General features: G+C 49.2%; 1 protein-coding gene across 2 annotated transcripts; it reads right to left on the bottom strand.

The window, feature by feature from the left end:
- Nucleotides 1-113: 113 nt before the first annotated feature.
- Nucleotides 114-27,911, bottom strand: TESC (tescalcin). 2 transcript variants are annotated; one of them, XR_006416539.1, is made up of 9 exons: nucleotides 27,830-27,911; nucleotides 11,711-11,780; nucleotides 8,168-8,248; nucleotides 6,431-6,570; nucleotides 3,899-3,960; nucleotides 3,697-3,804; nucleotides 3,377-3,424; nucleotides 1,078-1,229; nucleotides 114-342 (listed from the first exon to the last, which is right to left on the bottom strand). XR_006416539.1 is itself a non-coding variant. In XM_044448859.1 (8 exons), exons 1-8 carry the CDS (start codon nucleotides 27,885-27,887, stop codon nucleotides 1,152-1,154), a joined length of 645 nt encoding a protein of 214 aa, XP_044304794.1. In that variant the 5' UTR covers nucleotides 27,888-27,911; the 3' UTR covers nucleotides 910-1,151. The 2 variants fall into 2 exon arrangements, 1 of the variants encoding a protein (XP_044304794.1); XM_044448859.1 differs by lacking the exon at nucleotides 114-342 and having other exon boundaries at nucleotides 910-1,229.

The following is a 27,911-nucleotide window of genomic DNA, read 5'->3' as shown; positions in this document are numbered from 1 at the left end:
GTCAGCAATTGCAGAGCAGAGTATGGAAAGTGTTGTGACATGGCTATGTTTTTGGATGTTCTTGCTTAATCATGCACACCCAAAACATGGCAGGAGGCTTCACAGTCTAAGAAGAGAGGAGGAAAAAGCACTTTATTCTGGTAAGGACTTCTTGGAAGCTGGTGCCTCCATTGTGGGGAAAGAGTCAGGGGAGAGAAGACAGTCATGCCTGCCAGGCGCGCACACGGGTAAGCCAGGTTGGACTAGGCCAGGGAAGGCCGTGAGAGAACATCTGTCTGGACAGCTTGGCCCTTCAGTGGCAGTCTAGCTTAGCTTTTATGTTTCTGGTGCTCAGGGAAGATTCTGAAAATGAAAACACAATAGAAGCAAAGTCAGGCTACCCACAAGAACCTAGGAATTGCCATGTAGGCTTGACCGCTAAGGTCTGTGGAGGCCAGTGGCCGAGCAGATGCTGTCCTCCATCCCTCTGCTGAACCAGGGGTGGCCTGGAGCCATCACACCTAGTGAGTACTGATAAAGAAGTTACCTTCAGTGGACCAAGGTACTGCAATCACCCAGATTCATGCTTTCTCCACGGACAGAGGAAGAGAAGGATTTGTGTACAGATCGTGTGTACTTCTACAGATAAGCTACAAACCTGCTTGTGTTTTCTTCCCTCCCCAGCCCTTTTTGTTCCACGTCATGTCTTTTACGATCGCAAGCAAAGGAATGGGGATAACTGTGGAGTAAACATGGAAGATTCCGTCCTGCATGTAACTGAGTTTAAATATCTACAGAGGTCATCATTTTAAGATTTCTAATAGGTTGGGCCTCTTTATTGTAAGGTGGTCTATTTGTTTGGCTTAGCTGAATAGAAATATCCAGGCCCACAAAAAAGTATAAAATCAGTGTATCCCAAAGAGAGCAGAATTAAAAACAGGCCCTGCTTTTATTGATGTGTTGAGGCATCGTCTAGTGACAAATCAAGGGAGAATCCGTAAAGCTGGGCCAGAGGGACCGCCTCTGAGGCATGCCAAGCAAGTGAAACTCGCTGCCCTGCTTCTCTGAAGGACAGGGAAGGGCAGCTCCCCCTTATACCCGTGTAGACCGGCCAACGTGTTGTCCCAGGTCACTGCAAAGGCACCGGCATCTGCGCTCCAGCTCCTCCTCGGTCAGTAGCACATTGCGATGGGCTCCATGGTGAGGAAGCGGACGTGCATCTTGGTCTCGATGTCTATGCCTTCCCATATCTGTCATTGGAGGGAGTGAGAGCATCAGACAGGTGAGGGGCAGGTTCTGGCCGTGCACCTGCAGTTCCTGCACTGCAGGTCCAGAGACCCAAAGGAGTCACTCAGTCATTATCTCCGGTTCCTGGGGACTGTGGCCCCCAGCACTCCTAGCCATTGCCCGTGCTGGCTGGGGCAGAGGGCAGCTGAACTGAATCAGCACTCCACAAGTACCTCAAAGGCTGGCACAAAGAGGAAGGACAAGGTCTCTTCTCATTCATTCCAGAGTGCAGGCCACGGAATAATGGACTCAAAAGAAACCAGATTTAGACTAGAGACCTGGGAGAAGTTCCTGACTGTCAGAGCAGTTCAACAACGGAAATGATTACCTGGGGAAGTTGTGGGCTCTCCCTCGCTGGAGACATTCACAGAGTTTCTGGACAGTCCTCCGATGGGGAGGTGTAACTCAGTGCCCTGCAACAGCAGGGGGTTTCTGACCCAGAGGCCTTCTGACCCTTCCAGCTCTACTATTCTGTGAAGTCCAAGCTCTTTCAAGGAATGCCAGGTTGCAGAAGGTTGAGGGGGCTCTTCTCTTCCCCTCCCACCTCCCCATCAACATAAGAACAGCTCCAATATCGAATGCTCAACATGTTTACATGTTTGTATGTACTTGTTTTTATAAAGGACTTTCAACATTTCAATCTTTGTGAATTGCCCTGACAGCTTTGGCTATCGGCAGGTGGGAGAATATAGAAATGCGACAGCTGCAGCCAAGAAATCTGCTACTTTACATTCCCTTGAGGGAATGTGGACTGTAAATCGCAATTCATAAATCTTACACAAGCTAGAGCCAGAGAGGAGGGACACGGGGCAAGAACAAGGGATACTACTTTTGCCTCTAATCTGGGGAAGGATGCATTCACTGTAAACTGCCCAGAGATCTTTGGCTGTAGAAATGGGATTCCATGAAATGAAGTAAATTGAGATGTGTTAGCTCAGAGTCTGGATTTTGGAGCGCCGTGGAGGGGGGCAGAATGCCTTCTCACTGGAGAAGGAGTTCACACAGGCGGGGACACAAATGGCAGTGGGGTTCTTACTTCAGCTGCCACTGCAGTGAAGAGGCAGGTCCTGCTTTTGATCTTCTAGCACACCTTAAAAGAAGTTCCCTCTGGATAGATAGAAAAGGTCAAAGCACAGCACTTCCCAGGCTGTGTGCTTATTTCCAGCTAGGGTTTAACAGGGCGATGTCATTCAAGATGTCATGCTCAAACGCCGCTAGCAACGGTCTGTTTGAAGGACTACCTCAGCACCTGCACTGCCAGATTCTTGAAGAACAGGCCTGAAATGCTCCTTCAAAGAGCACAGAACACCCCCAGGGTGAATGTTCATTCAATAACTTGGCCTTCTCCAACTCCTCATCCTCCAGATGTTTTGAACTTCAGCCTCCATCAGCCCCAGCCACTGTAGCCCCTGGTGGGAAATTGCTGGAGCTGTCATGAAGAACCTCTGGAGGGCACCAGACTGGGGAAGGCTGGGCTGCACTGCGTGGCTTTTAGGTTTACTTAGCTACTGGCCTTCCTGTCCTTGTCATGTAGAGATGCAGAAGATGCACCCATTCAGGGGACCTTGAGCGATCACTCCCCTCATCCCTCACTATGGGTTGCTGTGGGTGGAGTTGCTGATGGGAGGTGGCTTCCAACAACACCAAGAAACCACATATTCCCCACCTCCCGTAATCTCTCTCATCAGTACATTTTTAAAATCGCCCATCCTTTTTGTTAAGCAGCCCAAGTAGTTCAGACTACAATAGAGAAGTTAGCAAGCGATCGCCGCCTCTCTGAGTGGAGACTCAAATCCCAGTCTCACTACTCCAAATCCAACATTTTGCACACTGCACCACCTCGTCCCTTGGATTGATTGGGAACTACATGTTGGAAACGTGCTAGATTTCCCCACTTTTGCCCTGCGAAAGATTGCATTTCGGTGCTTTTGGAAGTCGCACAAGCACACAAAAACTTTCTAAAGCACCTGTTTGTCTGTCCCAGGAATACGCTCATCACCCCACAGCAACAGTCCTCTCTCTTGGGCCTGTCCACAGGGCCAATATGCCACCCCACCCCTGCATCAGTCTTTATCCCAAAAGCCAAGTAAAAACAAGAGTCCGTTCCAACCTTAAGGAAGTCTTCAAATGTGATTCCCTCATACACTTGGTCCGGCTCCTGAAATTAGCGAAGAGAAGCGTTACTTTGCGAACTCCTACAAGAGAGTCGGTGCCATTCTCGTAGGAGTGGGGAGAGACTGGTGTGGGGAGAGACTGGAGCATGGATCCAGGTACCTTCCTCTATATAGGTGTGCACCATGCAGGCAAGAGAAGGACAGAGCACCTGCCTTGTTACCCATAAAGCTTGCAGGTGCCAAGCAAAGGTGGACCCAAGGGCAGGTGCTTGCGTACAGCGCCCCCACCCGCCCCTGGAGGTTGACGCTCCCTCACCATTTGTCCCACGCAGATGCCAGCCGCCTCCATCATGGCTCCGTCGGCGATGGACCTCACCGATTCCTTATCCAGGTGGGGGTTCCCGGAGAGCATTTCTTTCACCACCTGGCAGGGAGGAGCAAGTCAAGCCAGTTGCTACGGCAGGGCAGCAGCCACAGAAAGTGCAATTAGGCAAGGAGAAGCCAAAAGGATACATTACATTCCTGTATTCCTGAAGTGTGATCTTCCCATCACTGTCTGCATCATACATGTGGAAAAGAACTAGGAGACACAAAGTCAAAAGAAACCGGAGGGTCAGAGCCAGCCAATAGCACAATCCCCTGAATGTTTATTCGGAATTAAGTTTTGTTGCAGCTAATGGGACTTGCTCCCATGGGAAGCATGCACAAGATTATGGTCCCAGTCTGTGCACCTCTGCAAAACGATTTTAAACCACGAGAAAAATCCAGGACCTGATGAGAGTCTCTCCACGTGCCACCGAAAGGCTGAGAGAAAAGGCAGGACTTAACCTGGTGGTGAGAAGATAGCAGTGCTGCTGCCGAGCAGGACGGATCAGGGAAATCCGTCCACAATCGGGGCCCACCTTGCTCTTGCTACCGCTTCCCAAGCCTCCCTGGAGGGAGCAGGTCGGACTGCAGCGCTCATCCGCTAAGTTGCCGTCAAGTTGGCAAGTTGCGGTCCGGGGCACCAGCGCTGCACATTTCAGTGTCTCAGTCCTTGTGAAGGTGATTTTTCAAAGCACGCCAATTCATCTTAAAGGAGATCTGCAGCACAGTGCGATCATGTCCCCTGGGAAGGCCCTTGCAGTTCAGAGGGGCTTGCTGTCCAGCACGGGGGTCGGCAACCCGTGGCTCCGGAGCCACACCTGGGTCTTGAACCCCTCTGCTGCAGCTCTGTCACTCAAAATATGCATCTGCAAGCCGCACTGGCACAGCACAGCCCCCGATCTGTTTCATAAATGCAACGCACTATAGTTTTTTTAGATATAGCATATAGGTAAAAAACGATATATGCAGTGTTATTTTCATTTTAGAGGTCAAAAGACTTGCAGCTCCCGGTGTTTTCTTTTGTGTGGGAAACGGGTCCAAATGGCTCTTTGAGTGTTAAAGGTTGCCGACCTCTGGTCCAGCATTTCGGGGTAGGACTGCACCTTTGGACAAATTGGTGGATGACAGTTCCATTGTAGCCGTTGATGGCCACAACAGTAACCCAGGACCTGCCAGAGAGATAATTTCCTGCCCAACTGATACCACAGAGAAATAAAAGATCAGGAAAGAACTACTAATGTTACACACAGTTGTCAACATAACAACATACTGTCAAGCTGCACAATGAGAGAGGCAGTAAACAGAAATGGCATTAACTTCAAACCAACGCCAAGGCCCACAAGCCACCCAATGCTGGTACAAACTTTAGTCTCAGATATGCAGCTGTTTCATAGCTGGAGTCATCATTTAATACTGACATCGTGTGTAAAATTTCCTGACCTCATATTTCTCTTTGGCAACAATTTCAGCAGCAGTGTGTGTCTAAATATCTGGTGCTGCGGGAAGAGAGAGAAGCAAAATTGAGAGAGAAGATGCTGACTTCATTTCCTGTTTCTGGAGTTCTTGCGGGGTTCAGCATCGCAGGAAATGAGAGAGCTGAGCTACAGAGGCCTTTCATCCGGTCTAGTTGCCAGCTACTTCACAGCCTTCATTGAGAAGAGTCTCAAGGAAGGCCACTTCTGCTCAAAGCACCTTTCCTCGAACATTAAATGCCACGTGCATCATTGCTCTGTAAACATTTATTCTATTAAGTAAGGAAACATGGTGGGACCTTTCCTTTGCTGATCATGAAAAGTTTTATAGGAACCTTGGATTTTTGTTTTTGCTATTCACCTTGGGCTAAAGGATGTCAACCTTTGTGGTCTGTGTAATGAATATAAGGAGGACATAAGAATGACTTAAGAATCAAGGTGAACTTTTAAATTGGGAGATGGGGGCACCTACACTAAAGCATATGTGAAGAGGAGGGGAACCCTCCCTGAAGGAGGTAGAGAGGGGGTCTGCCCAGAGGAGGGCCTTCTCTGTGGTGGCGCCCAGATTGTGGAATGCGCTCCCCAGAGAGGTTCGCCTGGCGCCGACTTTATACTCTTTTTGGCACCTGGTAGAAACCTTTTTATTTACCCATCATTTTAAGGATTAAGGGATTTTAAATGGTTTTTAATATCAACAGTTCTTGTTTTTGTTTGTTTATTGTCTTAATTATTGTAATTGTTTTTCTTGGTAATTATTACTGTTGTTGTAATTATTGTTTTAATTATTGTAATTATTGTTGTTTTAATTATTGTAAGGCATCCTGGAATGCTTTTTTGTATAGGATGGGGTAAAAATATTTTAAATAAATAAATATGCTTATATCCTTATTTGCTGAGTACACACACCATGCGTTGACATTGAACTGTGCTCTGCTGCGTCTTGAGAACCCAGCTGCACTGGGTCTGTTCACCACAAACTGCGACAACAACCCATGGTTTGCTGGTAGGATGTAAACTGTGGGTGGTCTGTGGCTTAGCAAACCATTGTTTGCCACTGCCGCTGGGTTTGCACAATACAACAACCCACGATTCAACCCTGTTTGGGTTGCGTGAGCCATGGCAGCATCTTGGATGCAGGGTGTACCCTTTCCACTCGCCAGTGCAAACTACAGACTTGACCCCCCCCCCACACACACACACATACACACTTACATTTCAACTTCTGCTTCCTGAAGCGCTGTAGCTGCTCCTCATCCATGTTCATTTCAATGGGTCTGAAATTGGACATGATAGTCAGGAAGTCCTCAAAGTTGATCTCATCCACCAGTCCCTCAGACTCTTCCCGCAGGTTCCTGTGGAGACAAAAGAACTGACTGGCAAATTTCCCACCCGTATCATCTGCTGTCCCTCACCTACAAAAGGGAGTTCTCAAAGATAGCCTCCTTTAAAAGAGGGTGGAAATCTGCTATGTTCCACATGGGGACATTCCAGCCACCCTGATGGAACTGATAGCTTCACCCGTTGACAGTCACCCCACAAATCAAATGCATCTCCATGGGCAAAACCATCCTGCTTCTGTGTTATTCATGCTCCACTTTCCCTTTAAACACAGCCACTTATCAACGGCGAGAATAGAGAAGTGGACAAGCACTGTTGACATGAAACAAGCTTCAGGAAAACCCTCTATAGGTGTAGGTGAGTCCTTCCGCTTTCCACAGGATAAGCTTCTGAGCTGCAGTGGGGTGAGGGAATGCCAGAAGCAAGCCATTGCAGTCTGTACTTTTCACTTTTTGTAGACGCAACAGGACAGAAGATTCCTTGTTCTAGGTAGTTCCAAATCACCCAGAACTGAACCACAGCCTGCTCTTACGCTTTCAGAAATAGGGCGCGGTCACTGCTGCTTAGGGTTTTTTTTTAATTTCGATTTATAGCCTGCCTTTTTCCTACAAAGGGCTCAAGGCAGCTTACATCCTTCTCCTCCTCCATCTTATCCCCACAACAACCACCCTGTGAGGTAGGTTGGGCTGAGAGTCTGGGACTGGCCCAAAGTCACCCAGTTGGCCCCATGGCCGAGCGGGGACTCGAACCCGGATCGCCTGAGTCCCAGTCCCAGCTCTTCACCACGACGCCACACTGGCTCTTGGAACATCCTCTCTACCCGTACCTGTCTGATTCATTCATGCTGCCATCCAGTCCGCATCTAAACTGCAGACCTAAGATCTGGCTCAACTTTTGGACTTTGCTTTTCAAAGGCATCTAGCCGGATGTTGAGGAGTTCCAAGGACTCAAAAGCATGCCCAATATTACATGGCCTTTTCGTTTGTCCTAGGTGTGAGACTGCATTTTGGGTTTTTTTCCCCTGGACCAGAACATTATGTTCTAGGTAGGAATCTTCAGCTTTCCAAATAGGGGGTGAAAGGAAAGGAGGAAGACAAAGTTCCTAGAGCTGAGCAACAAAACTGCAAGGATAAAAACTGCAGCTTAATGCATATTAAATGCTAAAACTCATAAAAATAGGACAAGGATTAGGCAGCACCTAAAATAACAAAAGTTGCAAGGAAAGCCCCCAAATTTTGGAGCTCTTACATAAGGCCACCAATTCAGGCTGTATAAAGGAGTGTTTCTACATTACATAAGCTCTCCTGTCTACACTATTTTTATTGCTGTTTTAATTTTGGTACTTTATATAATCTTAATATTGTAGCTGATTTACTTGTATTTTAACTTTTGTGTATTTCTATTAATGTTTTCATTGTACAAGTTTTTGTACATTGTAAGTCACCCCACTGGGAACAGGTGGAATAGAAACAAAACAATAATTGACAAACGAGTTTGTGAAAACTGCACTTGGGAAGTTTAAGCAAATGTTTCAAAATAGCTTACATACACAGAGGTTGTTTTGAAGGGCATAGCAGTGGTTAATATACCGGAGTAATCTAAGCGAATTACCTCTTGTCAAAAAAGGCCTGGACAATTTTGGACCTAATTGGATTGAACTCCAAGTCAGGGATGCGATCGAAGTTTTCCTTGCTGCAGAGACAGAAAGCATGAGAGAGAGAGAGAGATGTTTACCAAGACATGATTATGGCCCCTTCAGGCCACAGTGGCATCGCCAAAGCCCAGCTGCCCCTCTGCTTATCACATAGCGGTTATGACCTGGCACCTCCCTTCCTGTGGCTGCCCTGGTCCTCCCCCACCACCCTTGGCTAGTGCAGGAAAGGGTAGCTGGAATATCAAGGTGCTGGACCAAGGCTACACCACCTGGGATTGCTTAGAGTCGAAAGGTGAGCAAAGGGAAACACGAGAGACATGTACACAATTACGCATGGTAAGGAAAGAGGAAAGATCCCCCCCAGTTAAGCACAGGGTCTTTTGATCTTTCCTCTCATGGGAAAGAGGATGGGTGTTTCTCCCTCTCTTCTAATATGAGAACAAGACCCCATAGAAGGAAGGGCATCTTCACACGGAAGATGGTTTTCACTGCCCCAGGAGGTGGTGACGGCCACCAGACTGGATGGGCACCAGATCTTTACAAGGGGATTGGACAGTTTCATGCAGGAGGATGCGGTCAACAGCCACTAGCCTTGATGGCCATACGCCAACCTCCAGAGGGGACAATATGCCCATGTCCACCGGTCGCTGGGGACCTTGGCTGGGGGGCTGCTCTTCCATTCCTGCCTTGCTGTGGGTTTGCCGTGAACAGCTGGTGGTTCACTGTGGGGAGAGAGCGCTAGGCTGGAGAGGCCCTCAGTCTGAACCCACAGAGCTCTTACGTTCTTCTGCGCTCCGAAATGACTCTGCTTAAGCCTGGGACTACTTCCCGGAATACCTCCGTGCAACTGCTTCCCTGATCTTTCCGTCTCTCTACTGCACGCACCCTTTTCATAAGCCTTTGGCTCATCCTGCTGGTGCAGCTGGTACACCTTTTCCCTTCTTTCATCCTCAGGGACAAACTTTCAGGACTGCAGTGGGCTGGACCAGTGCCAAACGGGCTCCATTACCTGGATTCCGCAAACTAACATCTCCTCCCAACGTACACCAAAGTGTTCTTTGTGACACAAAGTATTCATTTTGTGATACAAAGCCTTCCTGTTGTGTCACGGCCCACAACTGTGTACTAATACTTCAACTGCAGGTCCTTCGTTAACCCACACGATAATGAATACTCTCACATCCACTCTTCTGTTTTCAGCCTGTTGAATTCTACATAAATTATAACTATGCTTTTCCGTGACATCTATGCAGATAAATACCATATAAAAGTCTGTGCTTTCATCCTCTTGGTGATGCATTTCCTCTTTTTAAGCAATGAGCAAGAGGCCGAGCTATCAGATGGCAAGTGGGGCTCTGTCGTCACCCCTTCATGCTTGCAAAATTCCTTGTGGTTTCACTCAAGAGACTGAAAGCATAATCTTGTGCTGTAATCTAGTCTGGATGGGGCATGCTGCAAATAGGACTTTTTCTCCTCAACCTTCATAGGACTGCTTCCTAAAATTGTGTGTTCGGGTGCACGGATTAATCCATAGAACCTCGCTCAGACTAGAGGCAAAAATAAAGACTGGAGAAGCACTTGGGTGCCCCATTCCGTGGGGGGAGGAGGGCAAGAAGCAAAAAGCATTAAGACTGGATTCCCCAAACGCCAGGATCGCTTAGCTTAAAGCCCTTTCTGCCATGTACTACCCCTTTGGAAAGGCCTTCCTACTTTGTAGACTCAGGGAAAAGCTTCAGCAAGTTGAGAATCCACCAAACAGTTGTTGGCGGGAGTGGAAGGGTGTTGTCAGCTGGGGAACCCTGCAAAGCTAGATGATGCTGATGAGGAGGAGGAGGAGGAGGAAGAGGAGCAGGAGGAGGATCATGATGTATATATTTCATTTCTATATTGTCCAGTAGCCAAAGCCCTGAGCCCCCAGTCGTGAGATCTTTACACCTGGTCCACTGGACCGGGGCTGAATTCTGCTGTCCCACTTCTCACCCTCCACGACTCATCCCGATGCCCAGAGGGTCTCTTGCAAGCAGAGGTTGGGGTGGGGGAAGTGCCCCCGTTCAGCCGCTCCAGCAGCTGCAGCCTGGTCCCCTCAGAAAGGGCATGGCCATGCAGCAGCGGCTTCCCATGTGCCGCCCTGCGGGACATCAGTCCCATGCCCTGCCGCCCCGAAGGGAAGCTCATTTCCTGTGCTGCGACTCGACTCAGTGTGAATCGCCTGCAGAAAGGTCAGGCCGGTAGTTCGGCCAGCGGGAGATGGCTGAGCGGGAGGAGGAACAAGAACCAAAGCAGGAAGAACCAAGAAGGCAACGATCACACTTTGGGAAGCTTGTGTGATTCCTTGAAGATGCTGGGGACCACGGTTAGCAGAGCCAGCCTCTTCGGAGCTCTGCCTCCTAAATCTGTCAATGCATTTTCACTGCAATCTGTGCAGCGCCTGTGAAGGTGAGAGGCTGGACTCCTCTTATCCTGAAGGGCAGATTCTTTAAAAGAGGCTCTCCAATCTTCTAAAACAGGCAGGGGGGAGGAGGGAGATCAATCGGTGGTCAGAGGATGGGGGTGGAGCCAGATGAAGGGGCAGAGTGATCTGGAAAGCCCAGATTGCTGTACTGGGCTGAATTTAGCACTAAGGCCTAGAATTTCCCACCTCTGCCAGCAAGAGAGACTGGGTTCAGACGTGTTAACCCACACTCCAGAGTTAACTGTGGGTTGGTGCTGAAACATGGGTGTTGTTTGAATCTGGGCTACTGTGTTGTCTGAACCCAGCTGAGATAATAAACATGGCGTACAACCTCTAATTCACAACCCAACAAAAATCATGGGTTTCCTTGAGGGGTTGCTCGTGGTTAAACCATGGTTGTCAGTGTGGCTGCATTCAGACATCAAGTGCAACAAAAAGTTGCCATTCTGAGAGCTCCTGCTCAGGCTTCCAGCTTTCAGGATATTATTTTTCATCTGCCCTGCCTCCACACAAAACTCATCCACACTGTACTCATGTTTTCCTTCCCACTGGCGCACGTAGGCAAAATTATACCATGGATGTATCAGTTCTTTGGGGAGAGAAATTCACACAGGTTTGAGTATTATTTCAACTTGAAACACACCACGGGCATTCTGCACCCCACCACCGCTATTCTGTGCTTTACAGCTGCTTCTGCATCCTGCTCTGCATTTTCAGCTCATTCATATCCCTGCATCAGGTCTGCAGGAATAAAATGGCGTTTTCCTCTGCTGTCCCCTGACAGTGCTGCTCTTGCTGGGGTCATTTGGGAGGTGGTGAGATCGTGGACTTCAGCCCCAGGTGGCAAGTCTGGTAGCTGCACCACTGGAACTCATGGGGCAGTTGGCAGGGCTCCCAAGGACCCTTTGGGGGTTTTCTGGACTTCTGCACACAATCTGAGCTGGCTGGTTCCTCCCACTTTTGCATGTGGTGAAGCTGGGCTCCAGAAACACCGGCAGGTTTAACGAATACGAAGGACCAAGGAGGAAAGGAATGGGAAACACCGTACCGGATGGTGGGCTGGTCGCCACTCAGCTGCTTGAATCGCCGATGCAGGTGCTCAATTTGATCTGAAGTGACTGTCAAGAGAAGACAGAGAAGCATTTTGTCAGTGGCCTGCCTGTTCTTGCTTGTATTTACCACCATTGCTCTTCTTATAGCTGATGTTATATTTCATACAACCTACAACAGTAAGAAATTCACCAAACAGCTATAAAATTGCCACACAAAAGGTCTTTTGCATTCATTACACCAGCTTGAAGGCATCTGCTGGATAGTTTATTTAGCAGCAAGAGCCATTATTCTGTTCTCCTCCAGGATGAAGAGTAAGCTATGGGTATATTCTAAGAGCAGCCATTTCCTTGTTGACAGAAAAGGAGCCAGGCTCCAGTGAATAAATATTTCCTAATTGCCTCGCTAGGGACTCTTGGTGTGGGCAGAACCCACATTCTTGCAAAACACCCATTAATGGTCCCTCCTACAGGCATTTCTCACCTCCCTGCAGTCACTATTCTGGCAGCTTAAGGAAGGCTGGTGCTCCTTAATCCACTGCAGTTTGCGTTCACGTAGTTCCAATACAAATTGGAACTACGCCAGGGTGACTTATTTTATATTGTTATTTATTTTATATTGTTATTTTTATATTTTTATTTTTGTATTTTATTTCTTGTTGTGAGCCGCCCCGAGGCTTCGGTGAATGGGGCGGCATAGAAATGTTTTAATAAATAAATAAATAAATAAATAAATAAATAAATAAATAAATAATCGGTATAGTAACTAGTGACCAGACCTGAAACAGTGTGCCCCATTCTCATTATTAAATGCGAATTAAATGCAAATATACCTTTTTTAAAAACATTGATGTGTGGCTTTTTCTTCCCTCTGGCCATCCTAGCACAAACCCCGAAGCCCTTCAAATAGAGGACTTCCCTCTGCAAAAGAGGACACTTGGCCACCCACCTCCTGCCATGAGGCAGAGTAGGCCAAGCCCCTTCACTGGTCAGTGCTGAGAGATGAGAGTGAGGGGCTGGTGAGCAGAGCAATCCATGCCCCCCACAGCCTGCCCTTCTCGCCAAGCTGGCCTGCTGCCAGCCTGCGTGAGGTCCAGCAGCCGATCCAGAGAGCTTTTACACACTGAACTGGGACATCTGCGTGTCCTTGGTGGCAAGCACCTTGCCCTGCATCTCCGACAGCAAAGTTTCCCCAGCTCAGCTCGCTTTCCCAGAGCCTCTTCAGCAAATGGGTACTGGAAAAGCCACTCCCGGCTGAAGCAGCGTCCCTAAGGATGGCTTTTTGGAGCAGTTGCCTGTTGTGTATTTTGGCTATTCCCTTGCTGGGGCCTGTTTTAAATAACAGCTTTTAAATGCACCCGTAGTTCCCACAAATAACATCACTACTTAATCATACATGATGGCAAATAAACAGTGTTTGTTTCTCGGATCGACCTGGGAAGGAGGGCTTTTGGCAATGTTTTCCTCCTTGCCTAGCATGATGGACTGGACCACAAAATAAGGAGGGGAGGGGGTCTTTGCTAGCTTTGGTTCTGATGCTCTGGACCCCCGCAGCATCACCACCATGAGACCCGTTCTGGAATCTCACTTACAGATTTTCCAAATTCCAAAACATGACCTTTAAGCAGCAGCGCTATTTTAAACACGATGCTAATTTCGCTACAGTTCTAGCCACTTTTTGTTTTCACAAAGATGGGAAAAATGATTCCCCTGCATCTTGCTCTCTCTGTCTTGGCTGTTGGCAACTGACTTTTGACATTCTCACAGCCTGAGATCACTGTTGTCATGGAAATGAAGGGACCAGTAAGCCTTTAAACAGCTGGAAGATTAGTTTTCTTTCCTTTTCCTTTAAAGAAAGAAGCAACAACAACCTTTTATAAACTTTGTGGAATTACAAACTGGAACTCCTCACCATGTCATCTCCAGGAGCTGTGCGTGTCTTGAGGAACAGACAGGGCGGTGGGAAGCTGAACTCCCGTCTTCTGAAGTTCTGCCCTGAGCAGTGTGGGTTGGACTTGATGGCTTTATAGGCCCCTTCCAACTCTACTTGTTATTTATTAGATTTATATCCCACTTTTTTCTTGTAGCAAATGCAAAACAGCTCGCATCCTCCTGCTCCTGCTCTCAGTCTTATCCCCACAACAACAACCTTGAGAAGTAGGTTGGGCGGAGGGTCTGGGACTGGCCCAAAGTCACCCAGTGGGCTCCATGACTGAGCGGGGACTAGAACCCAGATCGTCCGAGTCCCAGTCTTTTATTTAAACATCATTTTAATTGTTAAAACATATGATCTGGCCAGGGCAACTTCTTCTTCCTTCTCTTTTCTCCTCCTATATTATTTATTTACTTATTTTATACTGATAATTTTAATTTTATGTTTGTAACTCAGTGTATTTTTTGTATTTTTGTATTTAATGGTAATTTATTATGTTCTATTGTATTTCAATGTATTTTATTGTGTTGTAAGCCGCCCCGAGGCTTCGGCAAGGGGGGGCATAGAAATGTTATAATAATAATAATGATGATGATGATGACGATGATGATGTTCCACGCCATTCTATGATTCTGTGATTCTCTCCCTAGGACCATACGATGAGTACATTTACGTGCAGCTTTCCCTGAACCTCAACAGAGACCTGAAGCTGTGGCTGGACTGTGAAGTCCACTGCCCAGGTATCAACCCAGAAGGTGATAAGAGATGGAGCCGCGCCGAACAAGTCAGAATTGTAGCAACACTTTCCCAAGAGGACCCTTATTTTAAAGACAAACAAGCAAACACTTTTATAGGCAAGGGGGCTGCAGCTGGCTGTGTGCATGGTTGCGTTTTACTCATCATGCTGTTCAAACAGAGCACGGTTGCTAAATCCAACGGTGCTTTTCCAAGTAAGTGCAACGCTACGCATGTTTCAGTGGAAAGAAGGCCTAAGACTGCATGAATAAAAACTCTCTCTCGTTGCCGCTGTAATGCCAAGAATGCACAGGGTGCAAAGCTAAACGTCTGTAAAAGAGATGGTTTTACTCTTGCAGTCCCTATGGAGATATTACTAAAGTTCACATTAGGAAATGACACATCTGAGGATCGGCAAACGGAGGGTGGGAAAGGGAGAGGAGCAGTGAATTGTGTGCTGCACCACTGAAGCCGTCAGAAGGATGCCTGGAAGGGGGCACTTCCGGAAACCTTTCGCTCCATGCTCTAGAATGACCTGGCTGCACGGAGAGAGCCGCGAGAAGCTTCCTTCTGCTCAGCCGGTAGAACAAACCAACAAGCACCTCCACGAGGGCAGGGAGCACAGCATCCTGCTCCATGCTGGGCCCTCCTCATCGCTAGGGCAGGACCTCCACAAGAAACCCAGGAGGGGGCCATAATAGTTCGCGTGTGGAGCAGGAATAGCAGGATTCCGGTCCCCAGTCAGCCACACAGCTGGCTTCGCTGGGCCACGTTGCTCCTTTTACCTTAACTGCGGTTGCCGCAAAGAAAAACAAAGGCGGGTGTACAGGGCAAGGGGGGGCACTTGGGGCTGTCCAGATGCTTGTCCTACAACACCCATCCTCCTGCTGGCTGGCTGGCTGAGGCTGATGGGAGCTGCAGGCCAAGACCTCTGGTGGGCCACAAGCTACTCACACCCGTGAGAGGCGGGGCTGGCGTCCAAGGCTGGGGGGCTGCCGAGGCCCCACTTCCCAGCAAGTCCCCCAGGGTGTGGGCCGCTCTTCTGCTCTGCAGCCTGCCTGCTCCCCGCTTCTCGCCCTGGCTCAGGCAACAGTGCGAGGCAGAAGCAACCAGAGACGCTGCTCATCATGCCTCCTTGCCCCCTGGTCCCCCCCCTCGCCCCACCAGGAAGCGAGAGGTGGCAATGGCGAGGACGGCGAGGAGTGCGGGCCACCGGCAGGCACGGCAGACGTGGAAGGAATTCGGTCCCTGGAGGCTCGCTTCCTTGCAGGCATCAAAACCCTGCAGCCGGCACCGAATAGGGGAGCAGCGGCCCAAGCGGGGTGGGCTCCAACCACCCTAAACGGCGTCGGGTTGTCTTCTGTGCCCGCTGCAAGAAATAGCACTGCCACACCGGAGACAGCAGTGGGGGCGGGGGGGGGGGGCGTTCGCCACCAGGCAGGACACAGCAGGGTGTGCTTCCTTGCCTACGCTTTCCTTCCTGTGCCTGCGCAGCTTCCCATCCGGCTTGGTCTCGCTGAGCACCATCTGCTCAGCACAAGCGGCACGCTCGTTCGGAGACGGGTTGCTGCACAGCACCGGGAGCAGCTCCTTCGGCCTGGCGCCCAACGCTGCGATGGGGAGGTGCTTGGGGGTTGGCCTTGCGTGCTGGGCAGGGCCAGGAGGACAGGGAGCCACGCCAGCCTTTTGGGACCCGAGAGCTCAACAAGTGACCAATCACGGTGGTCGGGGAAAGGAGTGTGGCTAGCAAAGAAGGGGGCGGGGTGTCTGGGGAGCCCCAGAGGGCCAAGCTGGCACCCTGGACCCAGGGTTCCGAATGAGCAACGCCCTGGCACTGAAACAGGAGCTTGCAAGGAAGCAAGGTGGCTGGTTCGTGCACTGAAGGCATCCAGTTCCACAGAGAGCTCAGTGTCTTATTCACCAGTGTCGAGAAAGCTACAAGGAAATACAGCTTATGCTACAGAATTTGTTGTTGGTTGTTTAATAACAAGAACCTAAGGGGGTGTGATATCTTTTCCAAATTTTTAAAAAAAGTTTCTAGTCCTCATGGTAGTACAAAAACCAACTGAGGGGTGGGAGGGTGAACTGACATCGATGCTTGCCATGGGGGAGGTAAGGCGAACCCCCACAATACCAAGCCTCTGTTAACCAAATAAAAAAGGACCACCAACATTGACTCTCCTCCATTTCTGCTTCTGCAGGACCTAGGATGAGATAACGTTTGATTTTTCTACCAAGGATCTTTTCTAGGGGAGTCTTCCTGGATGCTGACCTTTCAGGATACATCCTAAATGTTGCCTATAAATCCAATCGATGCCTATAAACACAACCCAGCAATTACCTAGCTAGCAATTAGGCAATGCAATTCGTTTGACTCAGGTGGGACAACTTGCTGATTAAGAGTCTCTGTGCAGGCTAAATCTAAAATATCCACCCCCCAAAGAACCCCGGACCCTCCAGACCTGCCGCCTGGGATCCTCCCCTTTCCACCTGGTCAGCCTCACCCCTTCGTGCCCCGGGACACCTGGTGCAAGCTCCCCACCCACCACTGTCCCGGCCCCCCTGGCTCTGGAGGAAGCACCGTTTCCCAGCGGGCTCACTCCCGATGCCTCTCAAGTTGTACACATGTATGGAAACCCTTTTTCAAGGCATCAGAAGCCGCCGAGGCACTTTCCTCCAGAAGGAACAGAACTGGGATCCTATGGCCCTCCAGGGATTGGCAGGCGACACTCCCCATCCTCCTTGACCACTGGCCACAAGGGACGGGACTGATGGGAAGTGGAGTCCAGAGCATCTGGGGGAGCGAAGGGGTTTGGTTACCTCCTTTGTCCAGATGGTGGTGTTCGTTTTGTCGCACGGAAAGAGCGAATGCAGAGCCAGCGCCAAGGGGCTGGGGTCCTGGGGCACCTGCGAAGGACCACTCTTCAGTAAGGGGGGCACTGCCTGTCCCAGGGGACCACTGGCCCCACATGAGCAACCCCAGCTGGGAGGTCAAAATGCAGCAGCTTTGCCCAGCTCAGTGCCGTTTGCTTCTAAAGCCGGCCAGTATGCTCTTCCTTCTGTCCTCCTTTCACCAAGGAAATCTGCGTAAATCCGGCCACAGTTTGCGCAGAGTATGGCCAGATCTTATGCAAAGCTACACAAATCTCCTAGCTTAAAAAAGTGCAAACCGCAGCCCACTTCAAAGGAAGACGCTGCGAAGACCCCCCTCCTTTTGGCTGACGGGGCAGGGAAGATGCCGAAAACCCGCGGAGTGTGAGCAGGCCGGGCGTCTTTGCATGGCCCATCCCCAGCCCGCTTCCTCTGCGGCTCTCTGTTCACCCACCTTCTCGGAGCAAGCCGCAAAAGCAGCAAGGTGGGAGGGCAGTCATCTCGAAGGCTTGTTTCTTCTCCACCATATTCCCTCTTGGACGTGGTGCCTGGAGGGAGAGGCCAATGCCTGGGGCATGGCAAGGGGCCGAGCAGGCGTGAGCGGCCCTGAGACCATCTCGCCCACGGGCCTCTCACAACCCTAAACCAGCGTGGCAAACAACAGGCGTAACTGGGAAGACACACGGAGCAGCCCAGAGTAAGGGGGCATAAGTCAGTCTCACAAAGACTGCCAACAAGGACCCCACCAGAATCGTCCCACAGGTTTCCTGGCTTTTCTCTGCATTCATGAGGACTAGGTACTTGAAAAGGAAAAGAGAGCTATCCTGAAGATATCTGCATGCATCAGAGGTTTTTCTACCCTTTTAAAAGCAGCCTGCATCTGATTTCTGCTTGATTTAAAACCCCCAGACCACCGGCAAGAGTAACTTGTCCCTCTGTGTCCAAATGGGTTGGATTTATGTTGGAGATGTAGCAAAGACAGTGGCAAATTTAGTCATATTTGGTGGGAATGTGTGAAGGCGACAAAAGTGGTGGTTGTGTGAAACACAGTTAAATCCTAGGGTGGGAGTGCTCACACCTACAAGGGGTCAGAAAGGAACATCCTGTGTGCGCGTTAAGAGCGTGTGTGCGAAGAGCATCTCGTCAGCTGTTGCCAAAGGCGGGGAAGTCACCAAGTCACTGATGGAGGAGGAAGATCTGAAGCACGACGCTGGTGGAAAAGAGCACCCTAAAAACCTCTCCCCGAAAGAAGAAACATCTCGACAGAGACGTTCCAGGGAAAGCGGACTTCATTTATCCCTTTTCGAATTGATATTTGCTTATTTATCTGGCCAGGGCGACTTCTTTTATATTTTTTATTTATTTTATATTGTTAATTTTAATTTTATATTGTTATTTTTGTATTTTATTGTATTTTATTGTGCTGTAAGCCGCCCCGAGGCTTCGGCAAGGGGCGGCATAGAAATGTTCTAATAACAATAATAATAAGAAAAAAAATGATTTCATTTTAATAGCTATTCCAGCTAGTTAGAAAGATCAATACTGGATCAGAATGCCACTTCACTGGATCTGGTGTACTTGACACCCTTGGCGAGGTAGGCCTGAGTCCGTGGAAGCACAGGCCGCGATAAATCTGTTCGGCCTGGAGGTGCCCCAGGACTCTTCCTTTTTCAGGCCGGTGCAATTTTAGCAGGGGAAAGGAGAAAAGGAAAGCTATGGCTGAAAGCGACGTGTCAGAGGGAGAGATGGTTACTCCTGCCCGTGATGAGCCATATCAGAGCCTGACTCACGCCCCCCACCTTGATTTTACACAGCTGCCCACTGTTGGGAAAATTTGGATAAATCCCGGCAGAAAAGCGTTGCTTGTATGTGCTTTTGTGTTACCAAATCAAATCTGCACTCCTTCTCAAAAGCACCAGCTTTCCAAGCGAAGTCACTGTTTAAAATGACATCCCTCCCCGCTCCTGCTCTTCTAGCTGTAAGCCAGGGCAAACAGGCCACTCAGTGGAATATGCATTATATACATTCACAATGTAGCTACATAATCTCTCTAGGAATTCACAGTTTACCAGGAAGTATCTATTTTGCTAGCCCAGAGCGCTCTATGTGCCCTGACCTATCAGGGTCTGAGTCTAGATGGCTCATGAGTTCATGAATAGTTTCTCAGTAGCCTGAGTTTACATGTCTAAGCAGACCCAGAGATGGGTTCAAGTTTCTGGAAGTTACTCAACTGAAATGTCAATACACTGCAATTAGAGATATTGTAATCCCATCGCCTCTATTCTGTATATGATGACCTCAGAATTTCATTCTAATGTCTGCATTCTGTCATCAATTGCTTTGTACCTGCTTACGTGACCGGGAAGGTATAAAATGCCCTGTACTTGTATTGAAACCTCTCAGCCAAGTCCACCTCTGCCTGCCCGGTAATGCATTATTGTGAGAACGGACCTGTGGGGAACCTGGGTTAAGCAATAAAGCAGCGCATGGTTAACGAGACTGAATGCCAGAACAGAAGGATGTTTAACATTCTCCTGCAACGATCCATACTGCTTTTCTTGCCTCTTTGGTGCCCAAGTTGCTGCAAAGAACATGCATATTTCTTCTATTGTTGATCGAGTTTTATTCCTTTGTAATGTGACTGCAAGTAGCTTTGGGGGACCCTTGTGATGAAGATGTGAGATAGCTGAGACAGAGATAGGCATTTTACATGGAACAAGTGGAACTTCTTTGATGCGTGGTAAGGGGTGGGGAGCGTCTTTCAGTCCGTGGGCCAAATGCAATTTTGCACAAGCTTTTTGGGATAACATTCTACGGGCAGGAGGGTCGCAGAGCAAAAGGGTGGTGTCAAATGTAGCCTCCTAGGGCAGCTTAAGGCTCTTGCAAGCAGCCAGTAAGTAAAGCTTAGTGGAAACATTTCAGCCTTTGGGAATAAGGGAAAAAACTACACAAAACTCAGAAAACCAGCAACAGTTTTGTGGCTGGGGAAAACACAGGAAGGCTGGATTTTGTTTTCAGTACCAGATCTCAAAAGGGATCACTTCTGGGGAGCCCTTCCACAAAAAAGGTTCAGTTTTGTGGGTCAGGTCACACAACACCCCCCAGCCCAACTCCTTGTTTTTATTTATTTCTTTGCATTCTATTTTCCTTCATCTTTCTACCAAAAAGTAGATGCTTAAGGTGGCCAGCATTAACAAACAGCGGTTAAAATAAATTTATAAAAGCACTCCAAAAACAAATAGATTTTAAAAACACAGCAGTAAAATAAAAATCTGAAGAGGACATGCTTCAGAAACAACAATGCCTATGCCAGAGGTCTGTTTGAATATAGATGCCTTTATTTATTATTAGCTAGAGAAACGGGACTTTGTATAGATTTAAATCTGTTTCTAAGTTATCATAAATGGAAAAAAATGTGGGGACTGACCCAGCAGGTCCGATGTTTCTGATTACTGATGTTGTTTTTAGCTTTTTCTTTGTTTTGGGGTTATAATTTTGAATAAAACTTATTATAAAAAAAGAATATAGATGTCTTTGTGGGCAGCAGAAGGATCAGGGGGAATGGCCGCACTTCACCTGCCTTGGCAGGGAGCTCCAGAGCCTGAGCGAGGCCTCGGAGGAAGCCCTGCCTCCCATCACTACCCAGAGCCCAACGGGAGCAGGTCATTGCATGCTGAAAGCTCCCCAGAAAAGAGTAAAACCTTTTTCTTAGCTTGCTTAATTTCAGGTGCAATGATTAAAACCAGGAGAGTCAATCTGATGTTGCAAGCTGGAGGAGAGTTTTGTCTATTGGATGGTATAGAAATAAATCAAATAATAATAATAGTGGTGATGATGATACTGCTGTTGTCGTTAGAACAGTGGGGTTAGAACTTGATTGCAAGTGAAGCTTTATTGCAAATTATGCCGTGCTGCCCACAGCGGTTTTCGAGTGAAGGGAACCGCGTGTTCCCTGGCCCGGCATCTTCAGGAGCTGGGGGGGGGGGGGCAACAATTAAAAAGAAAACTGATGGGAGCTAAGTGGAACGAGAGCGAAGCAAAGTGTCCTCAGCCAGTGCTGCACAAGCCCTGGGTCTGTTCCAGGAAACAGAAATGGCCCGCCCGACTCCGATAAGCTCCCAGCCATTTCAGCCGAGGGAGGGCAAGTGTCTTTTACAGCTGTCTAAGATACACAAGCCTTCCCGTAGGAGGCCCGGGGCTTTTTAATCTCCATTTTACAGGAGTGGAAAGGCAGGTTAAGTCACTTGCTCGGAATCTCACATCTATTTAGCACAGTGCTGGACTGGTCAGGCGCTGCGAGTTTTCCACCTTCCCTTTTTTATACATTGGCTCTCAGGGCAAGCCAGAAGGTTTGGTGCAGCCGCAATGCCCTAAATCTCCTTTCCTTTGCTCATCCTGCACAAACTGCCTCATCCTGGCAGAAGCTTTTCTCTGCCGGCGAACTTCTGGCACCATCTAGACTATTTCTATCAATGCGCTGATTTTAATTATATTAATTTACGTCTTTCTCTTTAATTGAGTTTATTCTGATTTTATTCTGTTGATTTATGATGATCCTTTAATTGTACTCTTTTATCAATGTTATTTACTGATTCTTATTGCAATGGCTGCCCAGACAGCATGATGCTAATAGGTGGCTTTAAACAAACCCAGTAAATAAATAAATAAATCCCACAAGCAGGCAAGAATGCAGGCAATGTCGGCATCGTAGACTCGCGTTTCAGCAGGACTGACCCCCCTTCATCAGGTGTGGGTATGGCAAGAGGCGCAGGCCCGGATGCCCCACAGCCACACCCCCAGGTTGAGGGGAAGGCCATGGCCTGGGGCAGAGGAACCTCCCTGCATGCAAGGCTCCAGGGTTCAATCCCGACACCTCCAGGTAGCAATGGGAAGCCTGCTGCCCAAAATCCTGGAGAGCCAATCAGGGCCGTCTTATCAGCATGATGGGCCCCGGGCAAAGCAGTGTACTGGGGCCCCTACGACAATGACAACGACAACTACTGTTAATTTGGGAAGTTTTCCAATTTTCCAAGGGTTAACATACACAGATTAGTATGGGGCCCATGGGCAAGCGCCCATCAGGCCCGTGCGTTAGGACAGCCCTGGAGCCAACGCTGCCAGCCCGTGTCAACAGCATTGGGTTAGATGGACCGATGCGCTAACTCAGCACAGCCTGGTTTGCACGCTATTTAGTGCTCTTATGGGGGAGCCTTTTAAGTGGCGTGGGTGTGACCCTGGCAGTGAGGCTCAGGACTGAGATCTCCCTTCTTCACACCCCCGGACAGCCATTCTTTACACCTGAACTGCCAAAGCAAAAATCCCAGTCACAGTGAGAACACAGGACCGCAGTGCCTTCCCCCCACGATGCACCCAGATTCTGTGCTCAGCATGTGGAGCCCTCCTCTAAAGGCCCCTGCAAGAGAGGCTTGGCTGGTGGCAGCAGAAGGGCCTGCTCTGTGTTAGCCCCCAAATAATGGAACGATCTTCCCAGCCAGACCCACCTGGAGCCAACTTTGGTTTCTTTTTGGTGCCAGGTTGAAACTGCCTTCTTTGCTGAGAATATTACCAGCTCTGTTTTTAATTGTCTTTGAAAAGTCCTTATGAGTTTTGTCAGGTATGTGACCACATAATAAAGACTTATTGATTCACTGAATAGCACATGGTGGCAACCGGCTTGGCAGCTGCTTTTTAGAAGGAACCCTACTGGGACAAATTGGCTTTAGTTGCTTAGTTATTAAAATTTGCATTTGGTTTTTAAATATAATCTGCTGATGTTTTCATTGCTGTTCTTTTTATATCGTAGCTTATTGTATTCATTCAGAACCAAATCCTGATCATTTGGTTAAGAAATACCCTGAGCATGCACAGATGCAGGTCCCTTGGCTCCACAGCAGAACACCCGCTTTGCATTCAGAAGGTCCCAGTTACAACCTCTGGCATCTCAGGGCCGGTTGGAAAAGCTCCTGCAGAGAATCGGGAGCATCCGGCTCTGTGTCCGTCCCACAGGGACAGAGGAGGGGTGGCCCGACTCAGCCTCAAGCCTCCCCTGGCCTTGTGAACATGCAGGAATGCAGCCAGTGGCAGTTGTCTCATATCCACAAGGCCCTGAAGTCCTCCAAGAGGGCTTAGTAGCCCCTTCGTTTGAGAGGAAGCCACCCAAAATGTTCTGCATTACAAAAGAGAACCAGAGGTCATTGCTGGGATGATGCATTTGCCCTGAGCTGCTGCGAGGCTTGCAAAGTGAACTCAGAGGGGGAAAGAGGACAGCCTGGAGGGTGGGAGGCAGGCGGTACGGGCATTCCTGCCAATCGGGGTGCGCCCCCCCCCCCCCACAGTCCCTGCTGCTGAGAACTGTCCAGAGAGCTTTGGCCGCTGGGCAGTATAGAAATTACATAAATACATAGATAAAATAAATACTTCTGCTATACAACTGCTTATACAGTTTTGTTAGCTCTCTTTGTTAGCCTTCAAGGTTGTTCCTTTTTCTCTTACAGAAAGGAATTCCACGGGGTGGGGACCACCACTGACAAGGCCCCGGGCAACTCAGAGTCAGAGAAAGTATACCGCAAAAGATTTGGGAATAGTGTTGATGGCAGTACAGGGGTGGAGCGAGCTGGCTCTGGAAGGAGTCGAGGCTAGACATTCCCCAGCATCCCAAGAGCATCCCTGCTGCCTTTGCCATCTTTGCTGCTTTGCAGAGAGTATCTAAGAACATCAGATACCACCTAAGAAAACTCTCAGTTTGCATGTTTTCTCTCTTCCAGATGAGGGACTGGGGCACAGGGACTACAGGGTCCTTGGCCCCCCAAACTCTTGGAGACTGCCCTGGGAGGAGACTATTTATTCAGAACTAGTGATAAGATCTATATTTACAGATAAAAAATTAGCACAGAGGTACTCAAAGCAGCAAATCTAAAAAACCAAACAGCAGCTGAGAAGACAAAACCATTTGCTTAAAAGGTATTTACCTTTGTTACTCATGATTCCCAGTGATTTAAAATGAAAACAAACATGGCACTTAAAAAACACCACTGCCAACAAGGAATAACAGCACAGCTAAGAACAAAACCAGACCAGGAAAACTGTAATTCGATTCCGGAAAGCCAGTGGAAAGGAAAGGTTTTCCTTTGCCTGCAGAGGTTCACCAAGGAGGCGGCAGTGCAAACTTCTCTGGCAGGTGAACTCCCAGAGGAATGCCATGTTTGATGTTGCCAGCAAGAAAACAAACACACCCTGTGGCGGCACCTTAAAGGCGAGGGCTGCAGCACCGTTAGCACGCGAGTGAGTCTGCGGTGTGTTCAGCTCCTGCCAAGAACTGGCCCTCGGGTAGCCCAGCCGGTTAGCCCAGGGAGTTTATTGGGAGGCCTGGTTTGCAGAAATAGATACATCTTCCTGTGGGAGGGAGAGAGACACCACCCCAAAACTGGCCACTGAGGAAGGCGCTAGGGAAATGGAACATGGGGCGGGGCATGGAATGGAATGGAATAGCCTGAATATGGGCATAGCTGGCTGGCTGGCTGGCAGGCTGGCTGAAATCCTGAGCAGGAGCTGTCCACACTTTATTTCAGGCATATCCTACTTGTTTAACCATGTCATTTTCTGCCCTTCAGCCCAGTTTAATTTTAACAAAAGCACGCAAACCTAAAGACCAACAACAACAACAACAACAACCAGAGCATAACTCACAATTACTTGATTCAGGCAACATGACAACTCACTCTCAGTAGCTGAGTACAGGTTGAGTGTGGGTTTTCCTTGAACCATGGACTGTTGTGCTGTCTGAACCCAGCTGTGCAAACAAACCATGGCTTGTTAACCATAAGCAACTCTGCAAGAGAACCCTAGGCTTGTTGCTGGGTTGCAAACTGTGGGTTGTTTATGGTTAACAACCTGCAGTTAGCTTGTGCAGCTGGGTTCAAACACCACCATAACCCATGTTTCAACAGTAAATCACAGTTCAGTGGCAACCCATGCTCAGCCTTTGAGTTGGGTAACCATGTACAAATAGTCACATGTAAGCCTAGACTTTAGTTAAGCCAGAGGAGGTAACACGTGCATTTTATCGCTGTGCCAAAAGTTCTTCTACCACCTTTTTTGGACCATTCTCATCCAACTTTTGGAATTGCTTTTGAAAATTGGGAGAAATGCTTGTGGCTTGGTCCCTGTTTTCTTGTGGCTGTCCTCCTTACGAGGTGGCCAGGAAGGTGTGTGGATGCCCAGTCTTTCACTGTACAATCATTTCTCCAGCACCCTGCAGCCTCCAAGGCTTCCCACTCTTCAACCAAAGCCCTGGGAAGATTCCTTTTCAGGTCAGAAATTCAGGCAGGCTGCAGACAACTGGAGAGATATGTATTAGATGAGGGGAATAAGATACACAGTATCCTTTATCATCTCACAGGAATTAGGTAAACTAAAAAAAACTGCTCAGAGAAATTCTAAATAAATTCTAAAAATCCCCTGAGAATGAGGCAATAAAATGGAAGCCTTTTTCACAGGGAAAGGAAACCTTCAGGAAATTGGAGCACAGAGTTTGGTCCAGGACTAGAGTCACCCCTTCTCTGGGGCTCAGGTTAGGGTTAGGGCTAGACATGGCGCTGCCCCCTTCTGTCATATTTGCATCATGGAAGGGCCAACCTGCCAACACTCCCCCCGCCCCCCGATGCTGTTGCCATATTAGTAGACAGCATAAAAACACCAAAGACCCTTGGGGAAAGGGAGGAGGAGGAGGATGGACCTACCTCTGAGAAACTGGAGAATTTCCCCTGGAGAATTCCAGTGAAATTGTCCCCACATTTCTCTGCTTACAAGCAGGATGGAGAAATTCCACTGGGTCTTGTGCACAACACACACACAATCACTGTCTATCTTAAATCCTCATTATAACCCCGCTCTCTTTCATTAATAACACCCCGAGGGCAGGTGTGGGGGCAGGAAAATAAACAAGAGACCAGAACCATGAACAAGAGAACAGAAGCAGGGGGGAGAGGTGGGGTGCAAGCATAATAAATGGCCGGTGTTGGGGGGACTCAGATCCTTGCAAGGGGGGGAGCAATACGTGCTCCACAAAGTGTCCTGGTGACCCACTGAGAGGGGAATTCCACTCTGCACATGTTCTAAAATATTTTTTCTCTCATTTGCATGCCCCAGCCCTGGCAGAGAGAAAGATTGCCCAAACACTTGCCCAAAACTGGACTGCACAGCGTTCTGTGGCCTCCGTGTGCGATGCAGAGATAACACCGTCCAGCGCTCTGCCACGAGACCGAGCGAACTTCCTCTCACTCACTAGCTAGAAGGACAGAAATGTGAAGACACTTCACCTGCGGCAGGGGGTTGGGCTGGATGCCCTTTAGGGTCCCGATCAACTGGTTGCCCAGTTGGTTACATTGCATTAGAGCTTCATTGCACAAGCGCTTCGGTGGCAAAGATGCTACGGCCCAGTTCAGCTGACACGATAACCCACACTTAAGGGCTGAGTACAGGTCGAACGTGTGGATCCACACTGCACCACTGTGGATCATTGTGCTGTTTGAACCCATGGTTCTAAGAAACCGTGGCTTGTTACCCACGAACCACCCACAGTTTACAACCCATGAGTTCTCTTCATGGGTTGTTCATAGTTAACAAACTTCGTTTGTGCAGCTGGGTTCAGAAGACACAATAACCCCCATTTCAACAACACCTGTGGTCAGCCCATACTCAGGCCTCGAGTTCTCTCGTCATCTGAACCCAGCCCATCAGACAGAGAGACTTGGGACTTCCACTCCTCCACTGCAAGCCAGCCAGTTCCAAGACGATGTGCAGTAGCAACTCGACATTACAGGGAACACACCTCACACCCAATGAAGCCTCCTTTAAAGGTGACACTTCACAGCTGCAGGTTCCCAACATCTTGCAGTGCGAGTGAATGCAGAAAGCTCTTAGTAACGCGTGTGGAGCCGAGAGGGTCTTGTGGCGATGCGAGAGGGACCTACTCATTCTTCCGCCTGGCCAGCCATGCCTGCTTCCAGGAGACTCCCCCAGGGTCCCCGACCATCCGCCCCCAGCAGTGACCCGGCCTTGCAGGGCCACCAGGAGGGCACATTGCTCCTGGGTTGCCCTGGAACCCATTCTGGTCCCTTTTCTGAACTGCTCTTCGTACTTCCGCAAGCCTCAGCCCTCCCGCTAATACGTCCCTCTTTTGCGCAGTAGGTGCTGGTCGCCACTTGGCTCACAAGTTCCAAATGGGTGCACCAGCTTTGGGGCTGCAGCTCTGGAAAGCAAGTGTGCGTCCAAGACTCCCGCACCCCTCCACTTCCAAGCAGCCCGCCAGAAAGTCTGAGCTGCCCGTCTGCAGGCGAGAGAAAATCGCTCCTTTGCAAACTTCCTTCCTCTTCCCCGCAGGCGAACGCCCCCCGCGCCTGTGCGTGAGAACACACTGCGGAGAGAGACGGGGGCATGCACGGGACGGGCCAGCGCGGCTCAAGCGGCTCTTCCGCCGCAGCACCAGCTGCCCTTCAAGACGCAGCGCTGGGCACAGCAGGGGAAAGCAGCGGCGGAGAGGGCGCTGGGCAGAGCGAGGCCGGCCGCGCCTCGTACTTACAGCCGGTCTTGCTGGCGAGCTCCCGAATCTCTTCCGAAACGGACTGGGAAGAGCCCATCGCTGGGCAAGCGCGGGCGCCGCT

Source organism: Varanus komodoensis, unplaced genomic scaffold (genome assembly GCF_004798865.1).
Source record: "Varanus komodoensis strain SLA01 unplaced genomic scaffold, ASM479886v1 scaffold56, whole genome shotgun sequence".
In the NCBI taxonomy this organism is placed as follows: Eukaryota; Metazoa; Chordata; class Lepidosauria; order Squamata; family Varanidae; genus Varanus; species Varanus komodoensis.
The sequence above is the reverse complement of the archived record's forward strand: the minus strand, read 5'-3'. Positions and strand labels throughout refer to the sequence as shown.